The 22,594-nt window shown below is 41.1% G+C and overlaps 1 protein-coding gene across 7 annotated transcripts in view; it reads right to left on the reverse strand.

Moving 5' to 3' along the window:
* MYO18A (myosin XVIIIA) overlaps positions 1–22,594 on the reverse strand; it is a 2,129,602-nt gene that overhangs the window by 1,012,494 nt on the left and 1,094,514 nt on the right. For 5 of the 7 annotated variants that reach the window (XM_044054445.1, XM_044054444.1, XM_044054443.1 and 2 more), the window contains one exon: positions 10,976–10,987. The exons of the other annotated variants lie outside the window; for them this stretch is intronic. In XM_044054445.1, coding sequence (XP_043910380.1) covers positions 10,976–10,987 — 12 coding nt within the window. The remainder of the gene's footprint in view (positions 1–10,975; positions 10,988–22,594) is intronic. 7 annotated transcript variants of the gene reach the window in all.

A 22,594-nucleotide genomic window follows, 5' to 3' on the forward strand; every position in this document is an offset into this window, starting at 1 on the left:
TTTTGTAAATTGTTATTGCAGGCAACTGTTAAATTTTTTGTACATTCTTTGTAAATCTTTGTAAATTTTTTGTAATCTTTTTTGTACTACTGTTAGGGAGCTTTTCTCTCCATGTCTCCGCTGAAAACGAGCTACTTGCCCAGCCGGACACTACCCAGTTAACAAATGTAAAATAAATAAATACTAAATAAACTGCAGAGAAAGGTCAAACAACACAATAGTTAAAAATAATTCCCTGTCAGTCATTATGAGATTCTGCTGCAGAAAACAGTACAGCAGACATGCAGCTGTAGTTCAAAAAAACCTAAAATAACACAACACTCCACTCTCTCATTCCCACTCCCTCTAAACAAGCCAAACCACCAAGAATCACAAACACTGCATGACAAACCTCCATAAATCAAAGCAATAACAGTACTATTCACTGCTACTCACATTTTATATGTGTAATGCAATTACCAAGTAATATAAATGTGAAGAAATGACATGGACCTTTCTCTTCTGGGAAGAAGGCAGAAGAGCTACAGGCCAGCACATTGATAGTTTCTCCAAAGCAGGGCTCACTGAGGGGAGGTATGGGTGTGTGTAGGAATCACTCACTCTGTCTCTGAAACAGGAGTCTTACTGTCCTCAGAATCACACCAGGAGGACTCCAAGAGGAGAAGAAAGGGTTTTCTTATCTCTGATCCAGAAGTGGGATGTTTTATATTTACCAAGTATGGGAGACAGATAGTGACTCGCAGGTAGGTGTTGAGTGTTGAAAAAGTACAGTTTTGTACCTACCATAAATGTAGACGTTCGAAGATCCACATTGCTGCAGTCCTGACACTTGGGTAGTCCGCTGTCCCAGTCGGCCCGAATACCAAAGTATAAGGCTGACGTCGGTCAAGGCGCATTAGTCTGACGTCAGGACGTCAGGGTACAAATGCGCATGACCGACGTCATTTCCTCAGTCTTTTCTTGCCCCAGATGTCAGAAGACCCTAAAAAGATAAGGCCAAACCAAAAACAACAACACACCAAACACCCCTGTACCAAATATATGTACAATATATACAAAGTCATAAAGGTACAATCCCACCCACACAACCACCCCTAATCATAGAGGGGAAGGAGGGAGGGTAAATTGGACTGCAGCAATGTGGATCTTCGAACATCTACATTTATGGTAGGTACAAAACTGTACTATGTTCTTCATCTCACATTGCTGCAGTCCTGACACTTGGGTAGAATCCCAAAGCAGAGGTAAGGGAGGATGGCAAATCACAAAGAAGCAGGAGCTGACAACATGCCCTGTAAAATAGCAGTGGCAAAACCAGCCCTAGATTTAGAGTAGAGAGGAAGGTGATAATGCTTAGAGAAAGTATGCACTGAACTCCATGTAGCAGCCTCCAAAATATCCTTAGTTGCCACCCCCCTTAGAAATGCTGTTGAAGTGGCAGTAGCCCTAGTGGAATGAGGCCTAATCCCAGCTGGAATCTCCTTGCCATGATGGGAGTAACAGAAAGTAATGCAAAACCCAATCCACTTAGAAATAGTTTGTTTTGACACAGGCTTACCCTGAGAACTCAAAGCAAATGAAACAAACAACTGCTGAGACTGCCTAAAATCCTTAGTCCTGCTTAAATAATAACGTAATTGCCTGTGTACATCTAAAGTGTGCAAAATCTTTTCCCCCTTATTTTGGGGATTTGCATAAAAGGTAGGCAAATGAATAGTTTGGTTTAAAGCCACACTAGAAACCACTTTAGGCATAAAGGAAGGATTAATACGTAAAGATACCCTATCCTTATGAAAAATCAGGAAAGGCTCAACCGCCATAAGGGCCTGCAATTCAGACACCCTTCTTGCAGAGGTAATGGCTAACAAAAAGCAGTCTTCCATGACAAATATTTCAATTCAGCAGTAGCTGCAGGCTCAAAAGGTTGTAGAGTGAGTTTCTCCAACACAAAATTGAGGTCCCAAGCAGGAGTAGGAGCTCTTGGGGGTCTTATATTCTTTGCCCCTCTAAGAAATTGCTTGAACAATGGATGAGAAAACAATGGTGGGTCACAATCATAGTGAGCTGAAATTGCTGCAGCATGAATCTTAATGGAAGAGAAAGACAAACCTTTGTCCAATAACTCAGTAAGATATTGAAGAGCCACACTCAAATTTGGCTCAGAAACATCCAAATCCTTTGCTGCACTCCAAAAGGAAAATCTCTTCCATTTTCCTGCATACACTTTCCTTGTACTAGGTCTTCTGGCTTCCATAATCACATTCAAAACTTGTTGAGGAAGCTGAGACCTGCTATGGTTCAAAACAGAATATGCCAGGCTGTTAGATGAAGAGAGTGAAGCTTGACATTGAGTAGATGCCCGTCCTTCTGAGACAATAGGTGTGGAATCAAAGGTAAGGGCCATGGAGGCTTCCTTACCAGACTCCTCAGCAATGGGTACCAGTGCTGCCGAGGCCAATCTGGAGCTATTAAAATCATCCTTGGTTTGTCTTGTCTGACCTTTAGAAGTACCTTTGGGAGGAGAGGCAGAGGTGGAAAGGCATACACATGAAGATTTTTCCAACTGAAAGAAAGAGCATCCACTTTCCAGGCTGCGTGATGAAACCTTTTCGTGCAAAACTTTGGCAGCTGGTGGTTTAGTGGAGAAGCGAACAGATCTATGTCTGGAGTTCCCCATGACACTGTCAATGTCTGAAATACATGAAGATCCAGTTTCCACTCATGGGGATCCATGATTTGCCTGCTTAACACATCTGCTAAGGAGTTCTGTGCTCCTGGCAGAAACCTTGCTTGAAGATTCAGTTGCAAGCTTAGCAGTCTCCACAAAATCATTGCTTGCCTGCATAGAGGATAAGAATGTGTTCCCCTTGTTTGTTGATGTACCACATGACAGTTGTGTTGTCTGTTAGAATCAACACCTGCCCTGGAAGAAGTAAATCCTTGAAAGCCAGTAATGCAAACTGGACTGCTAACATCTCCTTCATGTTGATATGTAGATGCTGCAGTCTGGCAGGCCACTTGTCTTGTATCCACTTTCCATTCAGATGAGCTCCCCAAGCTGTGTCTGAGGCATCTGTCGTTAGAATCTGACTCGCCTCTGGCCGGTTCACAGAGAGTCCCTTGTTTAGGTGACATTCCTGAGCCCACCACAAAAATTCCTTCTGAATGCAAGGAATTATTTGAATGACAGTGTCCAAATCCTGGCAGTGCTGTGTCCATACATTTTTGAGATACCATTGCAGCTTCCTCATATGCAGTTTGGCATTGGGAAGCACCAGAATACAAGATGCCATGAACCCTAAGGCTTGAAGGACTGTCCTTGCAGTCAGCCCGGACTGATGAGATAGTTGATGGAAGTAAAGAGAAAGATTCTTTTGTTTGTCCGGGGTTAAAAGGCCATCTGGGTTGCTGTATTCAGTCTCACACCCAGAAAGCACATGTCTTGAGAGGGTACTAGACTGGACTTTATTTCGTTCACAGAATACCCTAGGCATCTTAGCACTGCTATCACATATTCCAAATGCTGAAGAAGAACGTCCCTTCCTTGAGCCAGAATCAGGCAATCGTCCAAATAAGGATAGATTTGTATTCCTTTTAGCCTGAAGAAAGCTATCACTGGAGCCAGAACCTTTGTGAATACTCTGGGTGCAGTAGATAAGCCAAAGGGCAATGCAGAGAACTGATAATGAGAATTCCCAGCTCAGCAGATATTTTCTGCAAATTAGTCTGATAGGAACATGAAGGTAAGCTTCCTTGAGATCCAAAGTTACCATCCAGTGATCTTTGCCCAGCAGAGGTAAAAGCTGTTGTAACGTCAACATTTTGAACTTGGGAATGTCCAGATAAGTGTTGAGGATAGATAGATCCAAAATTGGTCTCCACGTGTTCCCCTTTTTGGTACTAGGAACAGGCGAGAATAAAATCCTAGGCCCCTTTCTGGCACAGGAACCGGCTGAATGGCCCCTATTTGGAGTAACAGAGAAATTTGCTTGTGAGCCTCTTTCCTTTGTTGAGGAGGAATGTCTGGCATGCCTTTGAAAGGAGGCAAGGTATGGAAATAAAACCTGTAACCGTGGTGAATGATATCCAATACCCATCTGTCTTGGGTAATTAAACTCCAGTTTTCTCTGAAAGTGCCAACCTTCCTCCCAAAGGTGCTGCCAGACGAGAAGATTCTGGCAGCTGAAAAGGCAGGTCATTGGGTCTGTTTACGAAAGGACTGACCCCTGCCCTCACCAGAAGACTGAGCAGGTGAACTCCTGTTCTAGGCCTAAAAGTACCTTGAGCTCTGCCCCTACCACGTCTAGACCTACCCCTAGACTGGGAATCATAAGCAGGATATGTCCACCCCTTGGTAGGCCAATTTCTACTAAACTTGGAGGCTGAACCTGCAAAAATCTTTAACAGTCTGCATAGACTTAGCCTTGTCTTCCATTTTCTTTAGAACTGCTTCCACAGGCGAACCAAACAACACATCAGATTGTAAAGGAGCATCTAAAATCCTTGTCTTCACATGCTCAGCTAAATTCTGATCCCTCAGCCAGGCGTGCCTGCGAAGAACCGAACCAGTGGCAGCCACCCTCGAAGAGGCCTGCACAGCATCAAAACCACATTGCAAAGAATGCTTACCCACCTGTTCAGAAACATGAACTAAATCCTGCAACTCTTTACACTCAATACCTTCCGCCAAAGCATCTACCTTAGACTTTAATTGTGAAAGGAGATAATTTTGGTATTTCAACATATGAAACTGGCAATTCAAAGCTCTCATGGCCAAAGTGGAAGAAGTATACACTTTCTTTCCCCATCTATCCAAAGCCCTTGCCTCTTTATCTGGAGGAACAGGATTTTTAACAACAGAAGCCTTAACACCTTTAGGCCCCTGTGAAACAGTTTCTGGGTCTGCCCTAGGACTCTTACAAAGATACTTATGAGCTTCAGGCACCCTATAATATCTATCCGGTTTTACTGGAGCAGGAGGCAAAGAATCAGGGTTCAGAGAAGCCTCTGCAAAAACATCCTCCACTACATCTAGAACAGGAGGTATAGCTAAAGGCCTATGCTGGGGTAGAAACAAAAATTCCCTCAGCCTTTTCCTGGAATCAGAGAAATCCTGACCTTCCCATTTAAAATGCTCCCTCATGGAATGAAGAGTCTCTGAAAATGAAAAATCCTCAGGGGGAGAAGCAGAAGGAGTAGAATCATCTACATCAGAATCAGAGTAAGGGGAATACTCCTGCAAGTCTTCAGCCAAAGACTCAGAAGCATCCGAACACTGCTCAAAACACCCAAGCTCAGGTTCCACCCTAGGCCTCTTATCAGGAGGGGGCATAGAACCTCTAATCATTGTAATCAAATCTTCTGCCATCTTAAGCATATGCTTCTTAGGTACAGACCCTGAAGAACTAGGGGTAACACCTGAAACAAAACCTGGCCTGCCCTGGGAGAAGCCTTGGAAACAGCAGGGAGGGCCTAACCACCTTAGGAAGGGAGGGAAGAACAGCTACCTGAGAAGCCCCTTCCGCCTGGCCTACCTCCTGAGAGGTCACATCTTGCAGTACTAAAGTCTCTCCCTGGGATTCCAAAGAAATTACTGGCTGAACCTCTGGCTCCACCGAGCCCTCTAAAGAACCGGCGTCCGCACGGACGGTTCTTCCAGCCTAGGCTTTGCTGTTTTGTCCTTGCGCTTTTTGATGAAGCGGGCCGGAGCATCCGGCGGCATTTTATAATTACACCGCTTCCCAAAACTAACCTGGCACAATCTAATCTTCTCTTTATAGTGCGTTTGTTAAATCTAGCACAAGAGCGACAACCAACGTCGTGCTCAGGCCCTAAGCAAGGTATACACAAGGTATGGTAATCCCTATGAGGTATCTGTTTCCCACAAGAAATACAGTTATTCACTTTTTCTGACATCCGGTAAAATACTGAGGCAAGAAAAAACCAAAATATTCCCCAGCAGTACTTAGCCAACTTGGATTCGGTCTGAAACTCCGACTTCGGAAAATCTCAGAACGCCAACCTGCACTTGCAAAACTGCTTCTGCATCGGACCATGCGGCAAAAAAGACTGAGGAAATGACGTCGGTCATGCGCATTTGTACCCTGACGTCCTGACGTCAGACTAATGCGCCTTGACCGACGTCAGCCTTATACTTTGGTATTCGGGCCGACTGGGACAGCGGACTACCCAAGTGTCAGGACTGCAGCAATGTGAGATGAAGAACATCTGGGTCAACAAAAATCCAGGAAAGGCTGTGTTAAAGGCAGCACAGGTTCTTGAATGGTCTATACAGAGCCCTCAAACACAGTGAATAAAATTGATGAAGGTGACTGTTTCAGAGGGCTTTAAAAGACTAAAATGTGGAGATGTCTTGCCTTCAGAGAGACCTTATCTTCACCACTCTGTACTCCAACTCTTCACTGAGCTTACATAGGGGGACAGTCCTTAGAATTCTTATACTGATTACGTCCAAGATCAATACTGTGCAAGCAGCTGGAAATTATCAATAAGCTCATGCACTTCTAGTCCAAGTGAAGTAACAGTCCACACTGGCAGGAACTGCACATGGTATTAAACTAAGAAACTAGAGAGGGCAATTATTTTGTCCTGAAACAAGGATCTCAGAAAACGAAACCACATAACTGCAAAGGGTCTTCAGAGTCAGATCCCCTTACTACTCTGGCAAAAATATTCAAAAGATAACTGAAATAAGTTTCACCTGCACGCAAGATGATAAATCTCATGTGGGATTAATCCGAACAAATATGATGTACAACATTTCACAAGTCAACTGCTCTGTATGACTGCATAGCCCCATCTTGTTGCAAGTAGAACAACATAGAAATCACTGTTTGAGAACTAACTACCTCAAAAATGATCTACATCTAAAGTAAGACTTATTGTGAGACTCCTGTTAAGAGGACCAAAACAATGACTCTGTGTGTGTGTGTGTGTGTGTGTGTGTGTGTGTGTGTGTGCGTGCGTGCGTGTGTGTGTGTGTGTGTGTGTGTGCGTGTGTGTGTGTGTGTGTGTGTGTGTGCGTGAAGGGGGCTATGATAAATAGCTCAGAGAAAAAGAAAATCTTGTTTTAAAGACAGTTTGTTCAATGTCCACCTGGAGAACTGTGTACCTTAATAAAACTAGAATAATACAGCAGTAAAAGGGTCTCATAAACCCACAAACATAACTAATAAGCATGGGAAACAAAGACATATGAGGCAAGACTGGAAGTTCTTAACGGCTGATTTAATCTGGGAATGACATCAGTGCACTCCAGGGTACAGGCATTCAAAAAAGTGTTGACATGACAGTCTCTAGTAGTATGCAAAGACATGTTGTTATATCCAGGGGTTTAAGTTTACAGATAAGTCTATGACGAAAAGAAACTTATAAACCCATGACTACGCCACAGGTGCCCTGAATTGAAATAACATTTTGGGTATATACAGGAACTAGAGGGGGGGGAATGGGAGTGAGAAACTGTTGCTGGTTTTTCATCCTGAAGGGAGGAAAGTGGGCCTGGCTTGCCAAATGAACAACACATACCAAATGCACTAGGTGGCTAGCCTGTGGAGCTACAGTCTAATGAGCCCACACGGCTGTGTGTAAAGTCACACAGTGAGTAGAAGGGAAATCAACATGAGGAGACCTGCTTCCCCTTGGAGGGCAGTTATAGTGGAGCTCAAAAGAGACACCCAAGAAGGAGGGTTCTCTGCCAGGGAAAAGGGTAGGCTATCACACAGAACGAGTTCCTATTATATGATCGAAGACACATTCTTTCGAATGTGTCTTGATCGAACTTGAAAGCACGAAATGGCATATAAGCGATTTCTTTCACTGGGAAAGAAATTGCTTGGCCGCCTCCATTACTTTGCTGTTTTCTTCACTGTAGTGCGATCTCGGAGTTGGTATATTTAAGTAGGGGGGTGAAGTCCCCCACTTTATGTTGTGTTTTAATGTTTTTTTTTTCTTTTGTAGAACAGCGATTTTTTTCCCCCTTGAGAAAAAAATGGCTGTTTTAAGTGTTCAGGATTGTAAGCCTGGGATTGATAAATCAGTGTTCACTTTTTTACGCGTTCGCTGATTTAATATAGACCCCCCAGAACTAGAAAACTGACCCACTCCCTACCAACTGATGCTTGCTTGCTGGCAAGACTGAACGGGCCGAACCATAGGGCTCTTACCTCACCCAGGATTCCTACCACCCTTTGTGGAAGAAATGGGCCAAATGAGTGCAGACAAAAGCCATTAGGCTCAGTCCTGCGGGGGTAGTCTAATAAAACATTATTCTGAAGAAAAGAAAGTCAAAGGATTACGATATGTACAGACTGCACTACAAGGTAGGAGTGTCAGAGCTGAAACAGTAGACTGGAGTGAAAAGGAAAGCGAAAGCAGTAGTCTGAAGGAGGAAAATTCAAGTAATGATTTAATATAGATTGCTTATTTTTTATATATATATATATATATATATATATATATATATATATATATATATGTGTGTGTGTGTGTGTGTGTGTGTGTGTATAATGTATGTATGCATGTATGTACGTATATATAATATATTTACATTCATTTACATTGCCAATAAACTTTCATCAACATAAAATATATTGTGAAACTTCTTTGGTAATGTCTTCCATTGGCACACAAAAACAGCTGTTTCATTATGTGTCACTTCTGATCACCTAAAAGAAACAGAAATTAAATATACTAAATCTGACACTGCTCAACTGTGCCAAAAGTGAATAACTCCAGAAATGATACTGCAGCCTTAATAATGCAATTCGACTGTAATATAATTCAAGCATTGCAACCAATGAAATGCACTAGAAATTGTAGCAAGTAATGAATGCATGCCATGACAGTCAGCTGCAGCCACACACACACACACATTATATCTATAGATACACTAGACAATCTTGACGTACTGAAATGTTGAAATTCAGTACGTCGAGACCGAATAGTGGAAAGTGCAGTTAACTGAAACTACACTATGACGAAGCCACAAATGTCGAATCCGCCACTATCGTGGTGTCGTGTTCATGACGTGCGGTGCAGTTTGTGGATTTATCTGGGGTTTCGGGTAAGTGTTGTGTGTTTGAGGATAATGGGTAGGGATTTTAGTGTGTGTGAGTGTGTGCTGTGGTGTTTGTTGTGCGTTTGTGTGTTTAGTGCAACCTCAGAGTTAGAATATATAAGTAGGGGGGTGTGGGGGGTGCAGCCCCCTACGTGGGGGGTGTAGGGTGGCTTGCCCCCTGCTTATAGGTAGGTTAAGTGTGTTTGTGTGTGTTGTTTTGTTTGTTTAGTTAGGTAGGTGTATGTGTGTGTGAATGGTCGCAATTGTAGTGTTCATTATTGTGGGTTTTCGTGTATGTGGTTTTTCGACTATTCAGTCTCGAAATACTGAAATTCGACATTTCAGTACTTCGAGATTGTATAGTGAATCCATATATATATATATATATATATATATATATATATATATATATATATATATATATATTTATATTTATGTTTAAAGTGCTGTGGTGAAAGAATACTTGACAAGGGAAAAAGAAAAGAAGCATGTAAAATGTTAGGGATTGTAAGGAACCTGGTATTCGGAGAGAAGAAATGGTACACGTACAGGGACTATCTGCAGCAATCTAACAGAGTCAACACATTACTGGTCTTTTCCCCCAATTGCTTTTTCTCAACTTCACATGTACATATGCACATGTAATCATGTCATGCATTTAAAATCAGGTGTCAAATGCAGGATGACAGGAGTACTTGCCAAGCCAGTGCCTATTTCTAAATAAATATAAAAAAAAAAAAAAACAAGATACTGAAACGGATAGCTTCTAAAAGCCATAGCCTAGGAGCTCCAGTTCAGACTTTAAGATAGCATTATGGCAGGTTCCATACCAAATGCACAAACTAGCAAGATAAAGAATAGTTATTAAACCAACTGCTATGGTACATGTACAAAGTCTGGGGTTAGAACAGCAAAGGCACAACCAATTATGCTGCATTTAAGGCCTTCTGCACAATGCTAATGGTTGCACAACTGTAGAAACAAACTCAAGCTTCAGAATTCTACAGGGTACATGATGAATGTTCTTCTGACACAGGGTTCATGCCACAGCACTTGCAGCCTGATACTGCACTCACAAAATGTAGCAAAGTGGCAATAGGCAACCTATACAATGAATATGTGCATAACACATACACACACACACACACACTCACACTCTGGTGGTACATGTACACTAAGCAGCTACTTAAAAAACATGGGAGAAAACTCAGAACATGATCACACGGTTACCACAGCATAACTATAACGAAAAATCTTGGAGGATCTAAATGTGTGTTCTTGGTGTAAAAAAATCATGGCAAAGCTTTTCCTGTCGATTCATTCCGTTCTCAATCTCTTTTCTCCTGGTACCACCTAAGGGGATAATCCTGAAGTAGCTGGAACAAGAACATTTAGGGGTGGGGAGAAGGGTAACAGTGCTTAGCTGGTACAGAGAAAAAAAAAAACAAATGCTACCAGTGTTAATGTCTGTGAGTGGTAAACAAAACCACGCAGTGAGGGGGAATAACTGCAGTTCAACATTATGTATGACACTCGGGCCAAAGCAGAAAACAAATTCTGCAAGAATGTCACAATCTGTCTCGATTGTGAATTGTTCAAGATGAACTCAAATGCACATATGATAGGAAGCATTTAACAGACGTAAATAAAAAAATAACATTAGAATTGGGGAAAAAAAAAACTATTTGTATACATACCTTCACCCTCATCTGAGAGAAAAGCACCACATGCTATAATATTGTATAGAAACAATAGATGGCAAACATTCAAATTTGTATAAGAAATACTTGCCAAAAGCTACAAACTCATTAAAGCACAAGCAGAGATGGAAAAAATAAAAGCAGGAATGAGAGAACAAAATTGCTAATGTGAAAAGAAATAATAAATGGAGTTTACCTTCGTCAGCTTCTGTTTTGCAATGGAACAGCATGCAACATGCAAATAAAAAGAAACCGTTAACATAACAGGGAAAAAGGCTTAACAGCTTAGTTCTACATGTCAAATTAATCAACAAGCTAGAGAGTCCCATGGGAGCTGTGGATTAAGAGCAAGTCAGCATTCAGTCTATCTAACCTACCAACATGCATATACGCACTTAATAAATGTGCTATTAATAAACACACCAGGGGGATGCAGACCTCAGAATGCAAGGGACACAATAACACAAACAGTTAGTGGTAACAACTTAAATACACAAGTCAATTAAAACATTAATTGTTACTGCCTTGTATAATACACGACTCATGAGGGGGCCTTGCTTATTGCATTGCATACAATTTCATTTTGAATAACTGATAATGGACAACATAGACTTGAATAAAATCATAACATTAGGGAAGAGCAGGTGCCTGGAATGCTGCAGCACCCAGTTTTGATTCACACTTGCTAGCTTGTGTTCAAATGTGCACCTCACTCCTAGGTTAATATTTCCAGGATTACAGACAGTTCATGTTTGCTGCACTAATATACAGTCTCCAACTAGCAGCATTACCCAGCAGAAATGCCTAACAGCATGTCAGATTGAGAGACTGTTCACAGGATGGGTTTCTTTTACCAGGCAAATGGTCTATCATCTGGAGTCTTGCAGTACAGCTAAGTAGTACAGTCAGTGACTAACCTATCAAGGAAAATCTACAACAGCCAAATACACACAGGCAGGAGCAACTGTCTAAATGACAATTTTGACCTTAAACCATCTCATACTTGCTATGTTCCATGTATCTGTACAGCTGTAAATTAAACCTGTGTGTGTTCTACTGTGCTTGAACTCTTCTATACAAAATTTTGTTTCAAGGTGATTTTTACCCCAGTGCCTACCCACCATCAATCTTCCCCCAGTCAGACTTTGATCATCCCCCACTTGTTTTCCAATACTAAGAGAAATACCCAAGGACAGTATGAGAGTGAAAGCTGTCCGGAAGAGCTGTCATATAGACAGCCATAATGGTGCTTCTACCTTCGCCAGCATCCCGCAAAGCCTTCTCCCTGAGACTGCATACTTCTTTACATTTTCTATTGAAGGCTACCACCAGGTAGCATCTTTCTGAGACAAAAGCCCACCACCAGGATGTGTATCACAATGTCGTAGTATGCACCCTGCTCTGCAACCCCCCCCCACTGGATTCACTCCCATCCTTTCTTGATAGCTCCAGTAGGCAGCCTAGCTGATGACCAAACTTGGGTCACCACTGCCATAGTCAGGACATTTATCCATCTACGCAATTAAATTTGGCTGAACACCAGTGTAAATTGTTCATTTCCCTCACTACCTTCTGAGTAAAGGAATCCTTCTTTGTACTGACATTTTTACTAACTTGCATCCTTCTTATTGTGAGTACACTACCCCAGTGTACTTTTGGTCCTGAGACTAAACAAAAGGTATTACAAAAATTAAGAATCTGGATTATGGACATGGGTAGTAAGATCCAAGCAATGAAAATGTTTTCGGCCCCTTTATTTATTTATATGGGTCAGACACATTTTTATCAACCAGAGTTGTTGTGGATGATAATTTATCTGGGAGGGTAAGAGGGCAAGAGTTAAGTGAGATAAACTGATTCTCCCTTTAGAACATGGTGGTTTAGGATTACTTCGTTTGAAAGAACACTACAGCTGCTCAGGCAAGGGTCACATATACAACTCAAGCAAAAGACTATAAACCAAAGTGAAAAGGAACGATGATGAAAGAAGAGGGGAGTTCAGGAAATACAGACAGCGTAGAATTATGAGGTCTTAAGCAGAACAACAACCACATAGAAAATTACATTTATAAGATACAAGAAAATAATACATTTAGAAGGCAAAAGAAAGTATTGTAAAATTAAGCCAATACAGGAATGGAGAAAGGAGATTTTACACATTTTAATTTCTAGAAGTCTTGGGTTTCTAATGGAATGGACCGCAACATACCACTCAACTCAACTGTACAGATTTCCGCAGAATGTCCAGATTTTTACTTCATATTTTTAGTCTTTTTATCACAAAATTGTAGTTTTCTGGCAAATCATTGAGGACTGGAGTCAGAAAACCAGACATTTTAGTTTCAGACTTCATATCCTTCAGAAAATTCATGCTAACGTAAAACCTGTTATTCTATCAACTTTCTAAGTTTGTAAGAACAATTTTTAAAAAGTGTCCCTATTTTTGGGTCTTTGCCCCCCCCTCCATTATTTATGCCTTTGTCCAGATTGTTTGCTGTAAGAGGTTGAGAGGCATGACCTCATACAACTCTTGGTTTTCTAATACCATGGTGAGAATGGACCCCATTCCTAACTCAAAGTATCCACATTTCCCTCATTTCAGCCTGCAAATCCTGGTATTTTATGACTTTGTCTCTCTCTGTGCATAAGATACTGTAGTCCACTGGGTGTAGCAATTTCAATGGCCAATGCTACTTTTGTCTTCTTTTCATGGACTACTGTACCTGTTTTTCTTGCATCTATTTTTGAACTGTTGCTTATGGGTGATCCCAAGTGATATAAATGTCATTTTCTATAATGCTTTGTGGTTCATGTTTACAATGTTTTTCAGCTACTTCAATATTATAATGTTGGCACAATCCCCAGTGCAACAGTCCTGCCACATTTTTATGCCTTTCAGTATACAGTCTTTCTGCCATTAGTACAGTGGATATAAAAAGTGTACACACCCCTATTAAAATGCCAGGTTTTTGTGATATAAAAAAATGAGACCACAATAAATCATTTCAAAACTTTTCCCACCTTTAATATGACTTATAAACTGTACAATTCAATTTTAAAACTTCTTTATGTTATGTAGTCCTATCTCGCCGTAATTCTTGCTGGATGGGACAGCGTCCCTAGCACCTTTATCCCGGGTGGCTCAAGCGAAGAGACTCTTCAGCACAGTGGACCCAAAGGATGACCTGTTCCAGGAGGCCAAATCCAATTTGTAATGAGTGACAAAAGTATGAGGTCTTGCACAAGTAGCTGCTGCACAAATGGTATCAATTGGGAGTTTATATCTAAAGGCATATGAAGGTAATACTGCTCTGGTTGAATGGCCTTTTACTTTCACTGGCAATTGTTTGCCAGCAGCTTTGTAAGCAAATGAAATGCAATCTGAAAGCCATTTAGACAACATGACCTTAGAAACAGGCAAGCCTTTATTTCTGTCTGAAAAGGAAACAAACAATTGGTCTGATTTTCGAAATTCTTTAGTCCTGTGCAGATAAAACCTGAGAATTCTGTGGACATCCAACTGGTGTAGAATATATTCAGATTTATTAGTATGATTTGGGAAGAAAAGTGGTAGTTCGATAGCTGTATTGAGATTATGCTCTGAACATACCTTAGGAAGAAAGGAAGGATTAGTTCTGAGTGAGACTCCATCCTTGTGGAAAACAATGTAAGGAGGTTGAATTGTGAGGGCTTGCAATTCTGAAACTCTCCTAGCAGATGTTATAGCCACTAAGAACAATGTCTTCCAAGACAAGAATTTCAGATCCGATGAAGAAGAGGGTTCAAAGGGTAGAGAAATTAAAGATGTAAGAACTAGATTTAGGTCCCAGGGCTCCGGTGGTTGCCTGATTTGAGGTCTGAGAAGGAGGACTCCTTTCAAAAAAGTTTTGCATAAAGAGTGGGACATGAATGGATTTCCCATGCAGCCAAAATGATAATTAGAGATGGCAGCTAACTGAACTCTAACAGTAGCAGCTGCAGCTCCTTCATGAAAAATGGATGCCAGGAAGGACAGGATAGACTCTAAAGGAGCTGAGAAGGGATCTATGCCTTGGCTTGCTGCCCAAATGGAGAACCTTTTCCATTTACTGGAACATAACTTCCTGGTGGAAGGTTTGTGTGAAGAAATCAGAATGTGTTTGACTGTAGGGGAAAGGGAAACACACCTGGCTATTCGTGGAACTGGAGCAGCCATGCTGTCAATTTCAGGGTTTGGATAGTAGGATGGAACTGCCCTGATTGATGAATCAGGAGGTCTGGAGATGGTTCCAGAATCCATGGTTCCTCCAAGAGATTGGGCCACAGGAAGGGGAATAAAACTTGGCAAGGCCAGTAAGGAGCAATGAGGATCAGGGTACTCTTCAACAGTTTTGCTTTCTGAATCACTTTTGGTATGAGAGGAAAGGATGGAAAGGTATAAAGGAGTCATGGAGGCCAATTGTGGAGCATCCCTGGGTGACATCCCCGGATGGGGAATTAGGGCAAAGTAGATGCTGCATTTGGTGTTCATGTACATGGCAAATTGGTCACAGCAAGGCTGGCCCCATTTGCGAAAAATCTCTTCCGCAACTTCTGAATTCAGGGACCACTCGTGAGGCATCAGAATTGCTTGACAGAGTTTGTCTGCTATCACATTGGACTTCACCGGGATGTGTGTTGCTACCAGAAAGCGTGGAGTGTCCATCGCCCATTTCCATACTCAAAGCATCTCGACAAAATGGGTAAGATTTGGTTCCCCCTTGCTTGTATATGTACCACACTACAGACATGTCTGATTAAATCGCAATAGTTCCAGTGGGAAGAGAACTGTGAAGTGCTTGCAACGTGTATAGCACCACTCATCTCCCGAAAATTTATGTGCAAGTGGTTCTCGTGATCCTGCCAAATACCTTGGGCCATCATTCCCAGATAATGCCCCCCCCCCAATCTGGGAGGTGTCCATGGTCAAGACTATTTTGTTGAGGGGGAGCAAGTGGGCGACCTGGATGAAGTTGATCCGTATGTAACCACCATGTTAGATCCTTCTTGCAAGAGTTTGTGATGAGTATTTGGTGAGACGGGGGAGATCCTACATTGACCACTGGGCAAATAGTAGCCACTGAAGTACTCTCATGTGCAGACGGGCTAGGGGAACTAAGAGAATGGTGGAAGCCATAGTTCCTAGTACTTGAAGGACTATCCTGGCCTGTACTTTGTCTTTCTTCAGCAAGGATCTGACTTGGTTGTGCAATGATTCTATCCTTTCTGGTGTCAGTTTTGCTGTCATGGTGGTTGAGTCTATTTCTGAGCCTAAGAATACAATGCACTGCGATGGAGATGAGGCTGATTTCTTTAGGTTTATTGTAATGCTTAGCCTGGCGCACAAGGATAGAGTCTTGTCCCTGGTTCTGATTAGTTGGTGCTTGGTGGTAGCAGTGAGGAGCCAGTCGTCTAGGTATGGAAACACCTGGAATCCTTGACGTCTCTGGTGAACCGTTACCACTGCCATGCATTTGGTGAACACTCTGGAAGCTGTAGTGAAGCCAAAGGGCAGTGTTCGAAACTGAAAATGACTGGCCGTCAGGAAGGTGTCTTCTGGAGCATCTGTCCATTTTGATGTGGTAGTACGCTTCCTGAAGATCTACTGAGCACATCCAATTGTCTTTTCCGATAAAGGGAAATATCGACTGCAGAGTGACTATGCGGTACTTCGACTTCTTTACAGACTTGTTGAGTTTGCTCAGGTCTAGAATTGATCTCCAGTCCCCTGTCTTTTTTGGAACTAAAAAGAATTGTATATTCCAGATCCTACTTGCTCTGTGGAGACTTCTTGGATGACTCTTTTTTGAAGCAACGAGATGACCTCTGATGTTGCATGGTCTAACTGAATGGGTAGCACATCTGGTAGAGACCGGTTTACAGGTGAATCAGAAACAAAGGGAATCAGGGGTAACCTCTGGAAATTATGGTTTATACCCAACAATCTTGGGAAATTTGTAGCCAGACGCTTGGGTACAGTGAAAGATGACCCCCGACTGCCTCCAGAGATGGACAGTCGGGCAACCCCTCAGGGGCGATGGAAGGGACGATCAGAGAAAGTTTCTCTATCACCCTGATGTTGTGGACCTCCTCTGCCACAAGGGCAGTGTCTTCCACTATATCCTCCCCCTCTGCCTCTAGGGGAGGGTTGATCTTGTACCTGAGGGAAACCTTTTTGGGACTTACGGAACCACATCTTCCCTCCTGTATGACCCTTGGGATAGGGTCTAGAAGGAAGGGAGAAATAGACTCCGACAGCAGATAAGTTTTTCCCTTCCTGCTCGAACCTGGTCAAAGCCTCTTTTACCTGCGGTCTAAAAAGAGTTGAACCATCAAAGGGGACATTGGTAAAGGAAGACTTAAAGGATTCGGTAAAGTTACATAGACGCATCCAGGAATGTCTCCTAAAAGAAATTCCTGCTGCAGCTTCCCTGCTCGCTCCATCTGCTGCATAGGAAATCAGCCCCATGGAGGAGGTAGCTATAGACGTAAGGGTGGAGAGCTGCGCAGATACCTTGTCCGTGAATCCCGAAGCTACTGAACCCGGAAGGGTGTCTCCCAACTCCTTTAGGAGATCCCTTTGAAGTCTAGTAAAATGGGACAGGTAATTCAGCGCTCGTAAGGTAAATGCCGCTGAAGAGAAGGTACGCTTTCCATACCTATCCATCGTCCTGGACTCTCTATTAGGAGGATGGATAGTAGAAGATGTCTCGGGCAACTCCTTTTTTGTGGCCGCTGCTACCACCATAGCATCCGGGATATGACTCCCAAGAGTTGGTCATAAGGCGGTGTAACCCAGGAGGTGGTTCCCGACTTCTTCAGATGCAATTAAATATTCACAACACAGTATATAACATGATCAGTCAGCTGATCCGCCCTACTAATTAGAACAGCTGATCAACACCAGCCAATGCATATACAGCTGACTGATCATTTTATATACTGTGTTTTGAATATTTAACTGCATCTGAAGAAGTCTAGCTATCCAGCCAGACGAAAAGCACTTTATGGCATTACTAGCTTGCAAGTTTGTGGATTTATTCTTTTTGTGGAGCATTAGTCGGTTTGTTGCTGCTGTTTTTTATTGATTTGGATGACTCAGAAGGGTCCCCTAGATCCCCCTCTGAGGGTATATCTTTTGCTGACATCCTTGAAATCTTTAGACAGAGGGGTGATTGGAAGACCTGAGTCAGAAGGGTCCCTTAAATCCCCCTCTGAGGGTGTAGCTTTTGCTGACATCCTTGAAATCCTTAGACAGAGGGGTGATTGGAAGACCTCTAACCCTACTGAGGACGAATCAGTGTACCTTGAGGCCTTTGGTTCCCGACCCTCCACCTCCTGGGTTACACCGCCTTATGACCAACTCTTGGGAGTCATATCCCGGAAAGCCTGGATCTCCCCGGACACAGTGGAGCCTGTCCGGAGGAGGCCAAACAAATTTATGACTGCACCAAAAGATAAGTCCTTTCTTTCTAAGGGAGTTCCTGTGGATGCTAAGCAGCAACAAATCAGTCAGCTGATCCGCCCTACTAATTAGAACAGCTGATCAACACCAGCCAATGCATATACAGCTGACTGATGTTCAAGTTATATACTGTATTTTGAATATTTAATTGCATCTGAAGAAGTCTAGCTATCCAGCCAGACGAAAAGCGCTTTATGGAATAAAAAGTTTACATTACTAGCTTGCAAGTTCGTGGATTTATTCTTTTTGTGGAGCATTAGTCGGTTTGTTGCTGATGTTTTTTCCTGGTTTGTCTTTAAAATGGATGAGTCTGCGAATGTTTTGCCTACTGCACCAGCAGGGGAGGAAATTACAACTTTGACTTCTCTAGTCTTGAAGCTGTCTAAGCAGATAGATATTTTAAATGCTAGAGTCGACTCATTATCTGAGAAGCCACCATTACCACTTCCTGGAAGTACACCTGCCCCACAGCCCAATTCGCTTAGCCAACTGCCTAAAGTAAGCGTGGACCCTGTTCTAAATTTGACTATTCATGCTACACCTTCGGGGAATTTTAATGATATTCACAGAGATAACATTTTAGTACAAGAACCGTTGCGACTTATGGAATCCCCAACCACTAGTTTGAACTCCTGGTTAGAACGGTTACTGTTATTACAGCAAACTTCTACTAGTGGAACTTTGGGTGATTCAGCCACAGAAAACATGCGAACAGAGAATATCACTGACAAACTAAAGCAGTTGGATGCAAAATTGCTTAAATATTAAAAACTTCAGTTAGAACTTGTCTATTTTAAAGAATGTGTCAGTGAGGGTATAGTACCTAAGGGTCTCCGTGTTTGGCAATACCCCATTGGCCTTATAGGCGGTTCAGACTTTCACAAAGACTTGATTAAAATGTTTAACAACCATGGACTTGAACTTTTAAGGGTTAATTAGTAAACACTACCAAATCATGGTGGATGGTTTACTACATGAAGCTTCTGTTATAGACGAAATTAAGGAGGATGGTGACTTTCATAGATACAAATATGACTATGAAAGGTCATTCACGAGTAGTGACCAGCATACAGAGAAGCTAAAAAGCACAAAGTTTAAAAAATTAAACTGGGACAGAGAAGCGTATGCAAGAGGTTTTGCCTAACCTGCACCACCATTGTCACAATCTGATATAAAGAAAAATTTGGGCATTCAGGAAGTTACTGCAACAGTAGGTGTGAATCAAATGGCTCTACCTGTTCAGGGATCAGATCGGAGTGAAAAAGGTTGGACATATGTATCCACTAAAAAGAAGAGCAATGCTTCTAATAATAACACTAGCAATAACACGAACAGCAGAGGAGCTTATAGAAGGAGGACTAACTTTGTGGGCCAACAGCATGGTCCAAACAACGGAGAAAATTTTCAGCATCCTGCCTCAGGCTACAACCTGAGGCAGGGAGCCCCGAAAGTTTACTACAGTTCACATCAGAAACAATAGAGTGTGAAGAACTGGAAAGTCAGACTTCAGAACTAAATGGATTAAAACACACAGTAGTGTGTAACATGCAAGGTGACTTTAATATTTTTAATTATTCTGAATTTAAAGTGGATTTGGTGCTGGCTGATTTGCTAGCAAAAGGACTTACTTTTGTCCCCACAGTAAAAACTAACATAGCAGAATTACAGATTTTAAACTGTTTACAAGAAAACTTAATTTTAAAGTTTTGTTTGGGGAGGGGCAACACACAGTAACACCATTTTATGTATCTAGTACTTTCTGCCCTCAATTACAACCTGCTATAGCTTTGTTTGAAAAAGTGTGTATATTAGATTTTTTAACCAAGTAACTTCAAACAAAAATAACAATAAAAAAAGTTGTACGTTGAAATTCAACATAACTAGAGAAGAAAAGGAAGCTTTATCTGTGCTTCAGCAAGCCCGAGTGAGAACAATGAAACCGGACAAAGGGGGTGGGTTAGTGATACTGGACTTGGATGAATATATTAAAAAAATGGAAGAAATTTTAGCAAGTGAAACATCCACTGAAGTATCTAAAAATGAGCTAAACATAACTTATGCTAGAATTCATTCTATTTTTGATGAGTTGTTTATTGAAGCAAGGATAGATGTAGGAATTGCTAATTTTCTTGATACACCAGCACCAAGAATACCTACTATCTTTGGAGTTCCAAAGATTCACAAGTCGATCACTAACCCCCCTATGAGACCATTAGTGGATGCTAGAGCCAGCATTACTTATGTTTGCTCAAAATTTATTGACCATATGCTTAAAAAATATGTAACCCAACAAAGTCAAATTTGTAAGGATTCCTGGACCTTTTTGGCCAACTTGAACAACTTAGAATACAGGGATGATCTTAATTTCCTTACTACTGATGTGAGGGAATTATATTCTTCCATCCCACACAATGAAGGTATAGAATGGGTAGGCTTACTGCTGCACAGGATGGGAGCCCCCCAAAGTGAAGTAAAATTTATAGAAGAGTTGTTGGACATTGTTTTGTCCAACAACTTTATTACTTTCAACAACAGATACAAAAGATAGGGGTTGATATGGGCTCCCCCTGTGGTAGCAGTTTTGCCAACCTAGTTATGGCATTTTGGGAACAGGAACACATTTTTGGAGTGACCCACATTATGGAACAGATTAGTTTTTATACTCGCTTCCTGGATGATACATTTATTTTATTCAAAGGAAACAAAAATGAAGCCTTGTCCTTGGTTAATCAGTTGAATAACACTACTGATTTTTTAACATTTACACAGTGTTTTAACAGTGATAGAATATCTTACCTTGATATAGATTTAAGAAAGGACAGGATAAACAAATGTGGGAAAGCAAGTACATTTAGAAAGGAAACTTATTCCAGCACATTCCTTCATTATAGTAGTTGCCACCTATCATTTCAAAAACGTTCCGTAGTAAAAGAACAGTTAGTAAGGGCGGCCCGAATGGTCTCAGATGAACAGGACTTTTTGGAGGAATGTAACAAACTAGCAGAAATGTTTAAAAAGAGGGGCTATCCGGATGTATTATTGGATGAAATAAGTCAAGAGGTAATGAAAAAAAGAATTTTAGGTACTTATAAACCTATTTTAGTCCCTAAACCCTCTAACATAGGTTTAGATAGTGTTATTGCCCAAGAGGGCACTTTATTGGACCCATGTAGTCTTATTCTCACATTTTATATGGACAGCTACAATTTTGTAAACATAATACGAAAGAATTGGGAATTTATAAAAACAGACCTACCGACTGTTAAAGAACTACATGATTTTCCTAAGGTAGTCTTTAAGAAAGGTAGGAATTTGAAGAATCTATTAGAAACTCATAAACCTATTAATTTAATTACAAAACATGGGGGCATATATAAATGTCATATTTGCCCATATTGTAGATACATAGAGGTAGGGACAAACTTCTCTATCAGAGGGGTTAGATATACTACTAAACATAGGTTTGATTGTAATACAAAAGGAGTGGTCTACCTTGCTAAGTGTCACAGCTGCCCTGCCTTCTATATGGGAAAGACTGATAGAAGGTTGAGGGACAGAGTATATGAACATTTGTATAGCATTAGAAATAAACTAGACAATGCCTTAGCTAGACACACTCACTCTTTTCCTAATCATGGTTTTATGTTTAGAGCTATAGAATGTGTAACCTCAGATGCTAGAGGTGGCCCAGTACATTTATTACTTGAAAAAATGGAACTGTTTTGGCAACTATGTATGATTGCATGTCTCTATCCAGGTCTTAATGAGATGTATTCCATCAAATGTATTTTAAAACTGAAAAGTCTTTTAAGATAACCACAGTTATATATTTTTAAAGCAGTTTTTTAAAAACCTTTTAGGGCAGAAATGTACATTATTCTACATAGCAAACATTTTATGAATTTTACATGTTATGCATATTATATTATATTATTTTACTAAATAGAGTTGTCCCAGTAGGAACGATTTATGAGTTTTGCATCATTAGTTTAACTGTTTTAGTTTGTTTAAACTACATGTTTTTTGGAGTATGTACATAAAGTCAGAAACTCATTTATAGGTATGGTTTCTGACTTCTATACTTTTCATATAGTATTTTAAGTATTTTATAAGTTTTTAGAATGTTTTTACAATATTTACAGATATATAAATTATGATTTAAATTAATAAATATGTTAGTAGGTTTTAATTAATTTATCTAGAAGTAGATATAATTCATGGTATGTGTGTTTAAGGCAATTTGGCTTAGGCTGTGAGGGTATGTATATGCATTGGTTGGTGTTGATCAGCTGTTCTAATTAGTAGGGTGGATCAGCTGACTGATGTTCATGT

Source organism: Protopterus annectens, chromosome 13.part0 (assembly GCF_019279795.1).
Source record: "Protopterus annectens isolate FY-2018-M chromosome 13.part0, PAN1.0, whole genome shotgun sequence".
Classification (NCBI taxonomy): Eukaryota; Metazoa; Chordata; order Ceratodontiformes; family Protopteridae; genus Protopterus; species Protopterus annectens.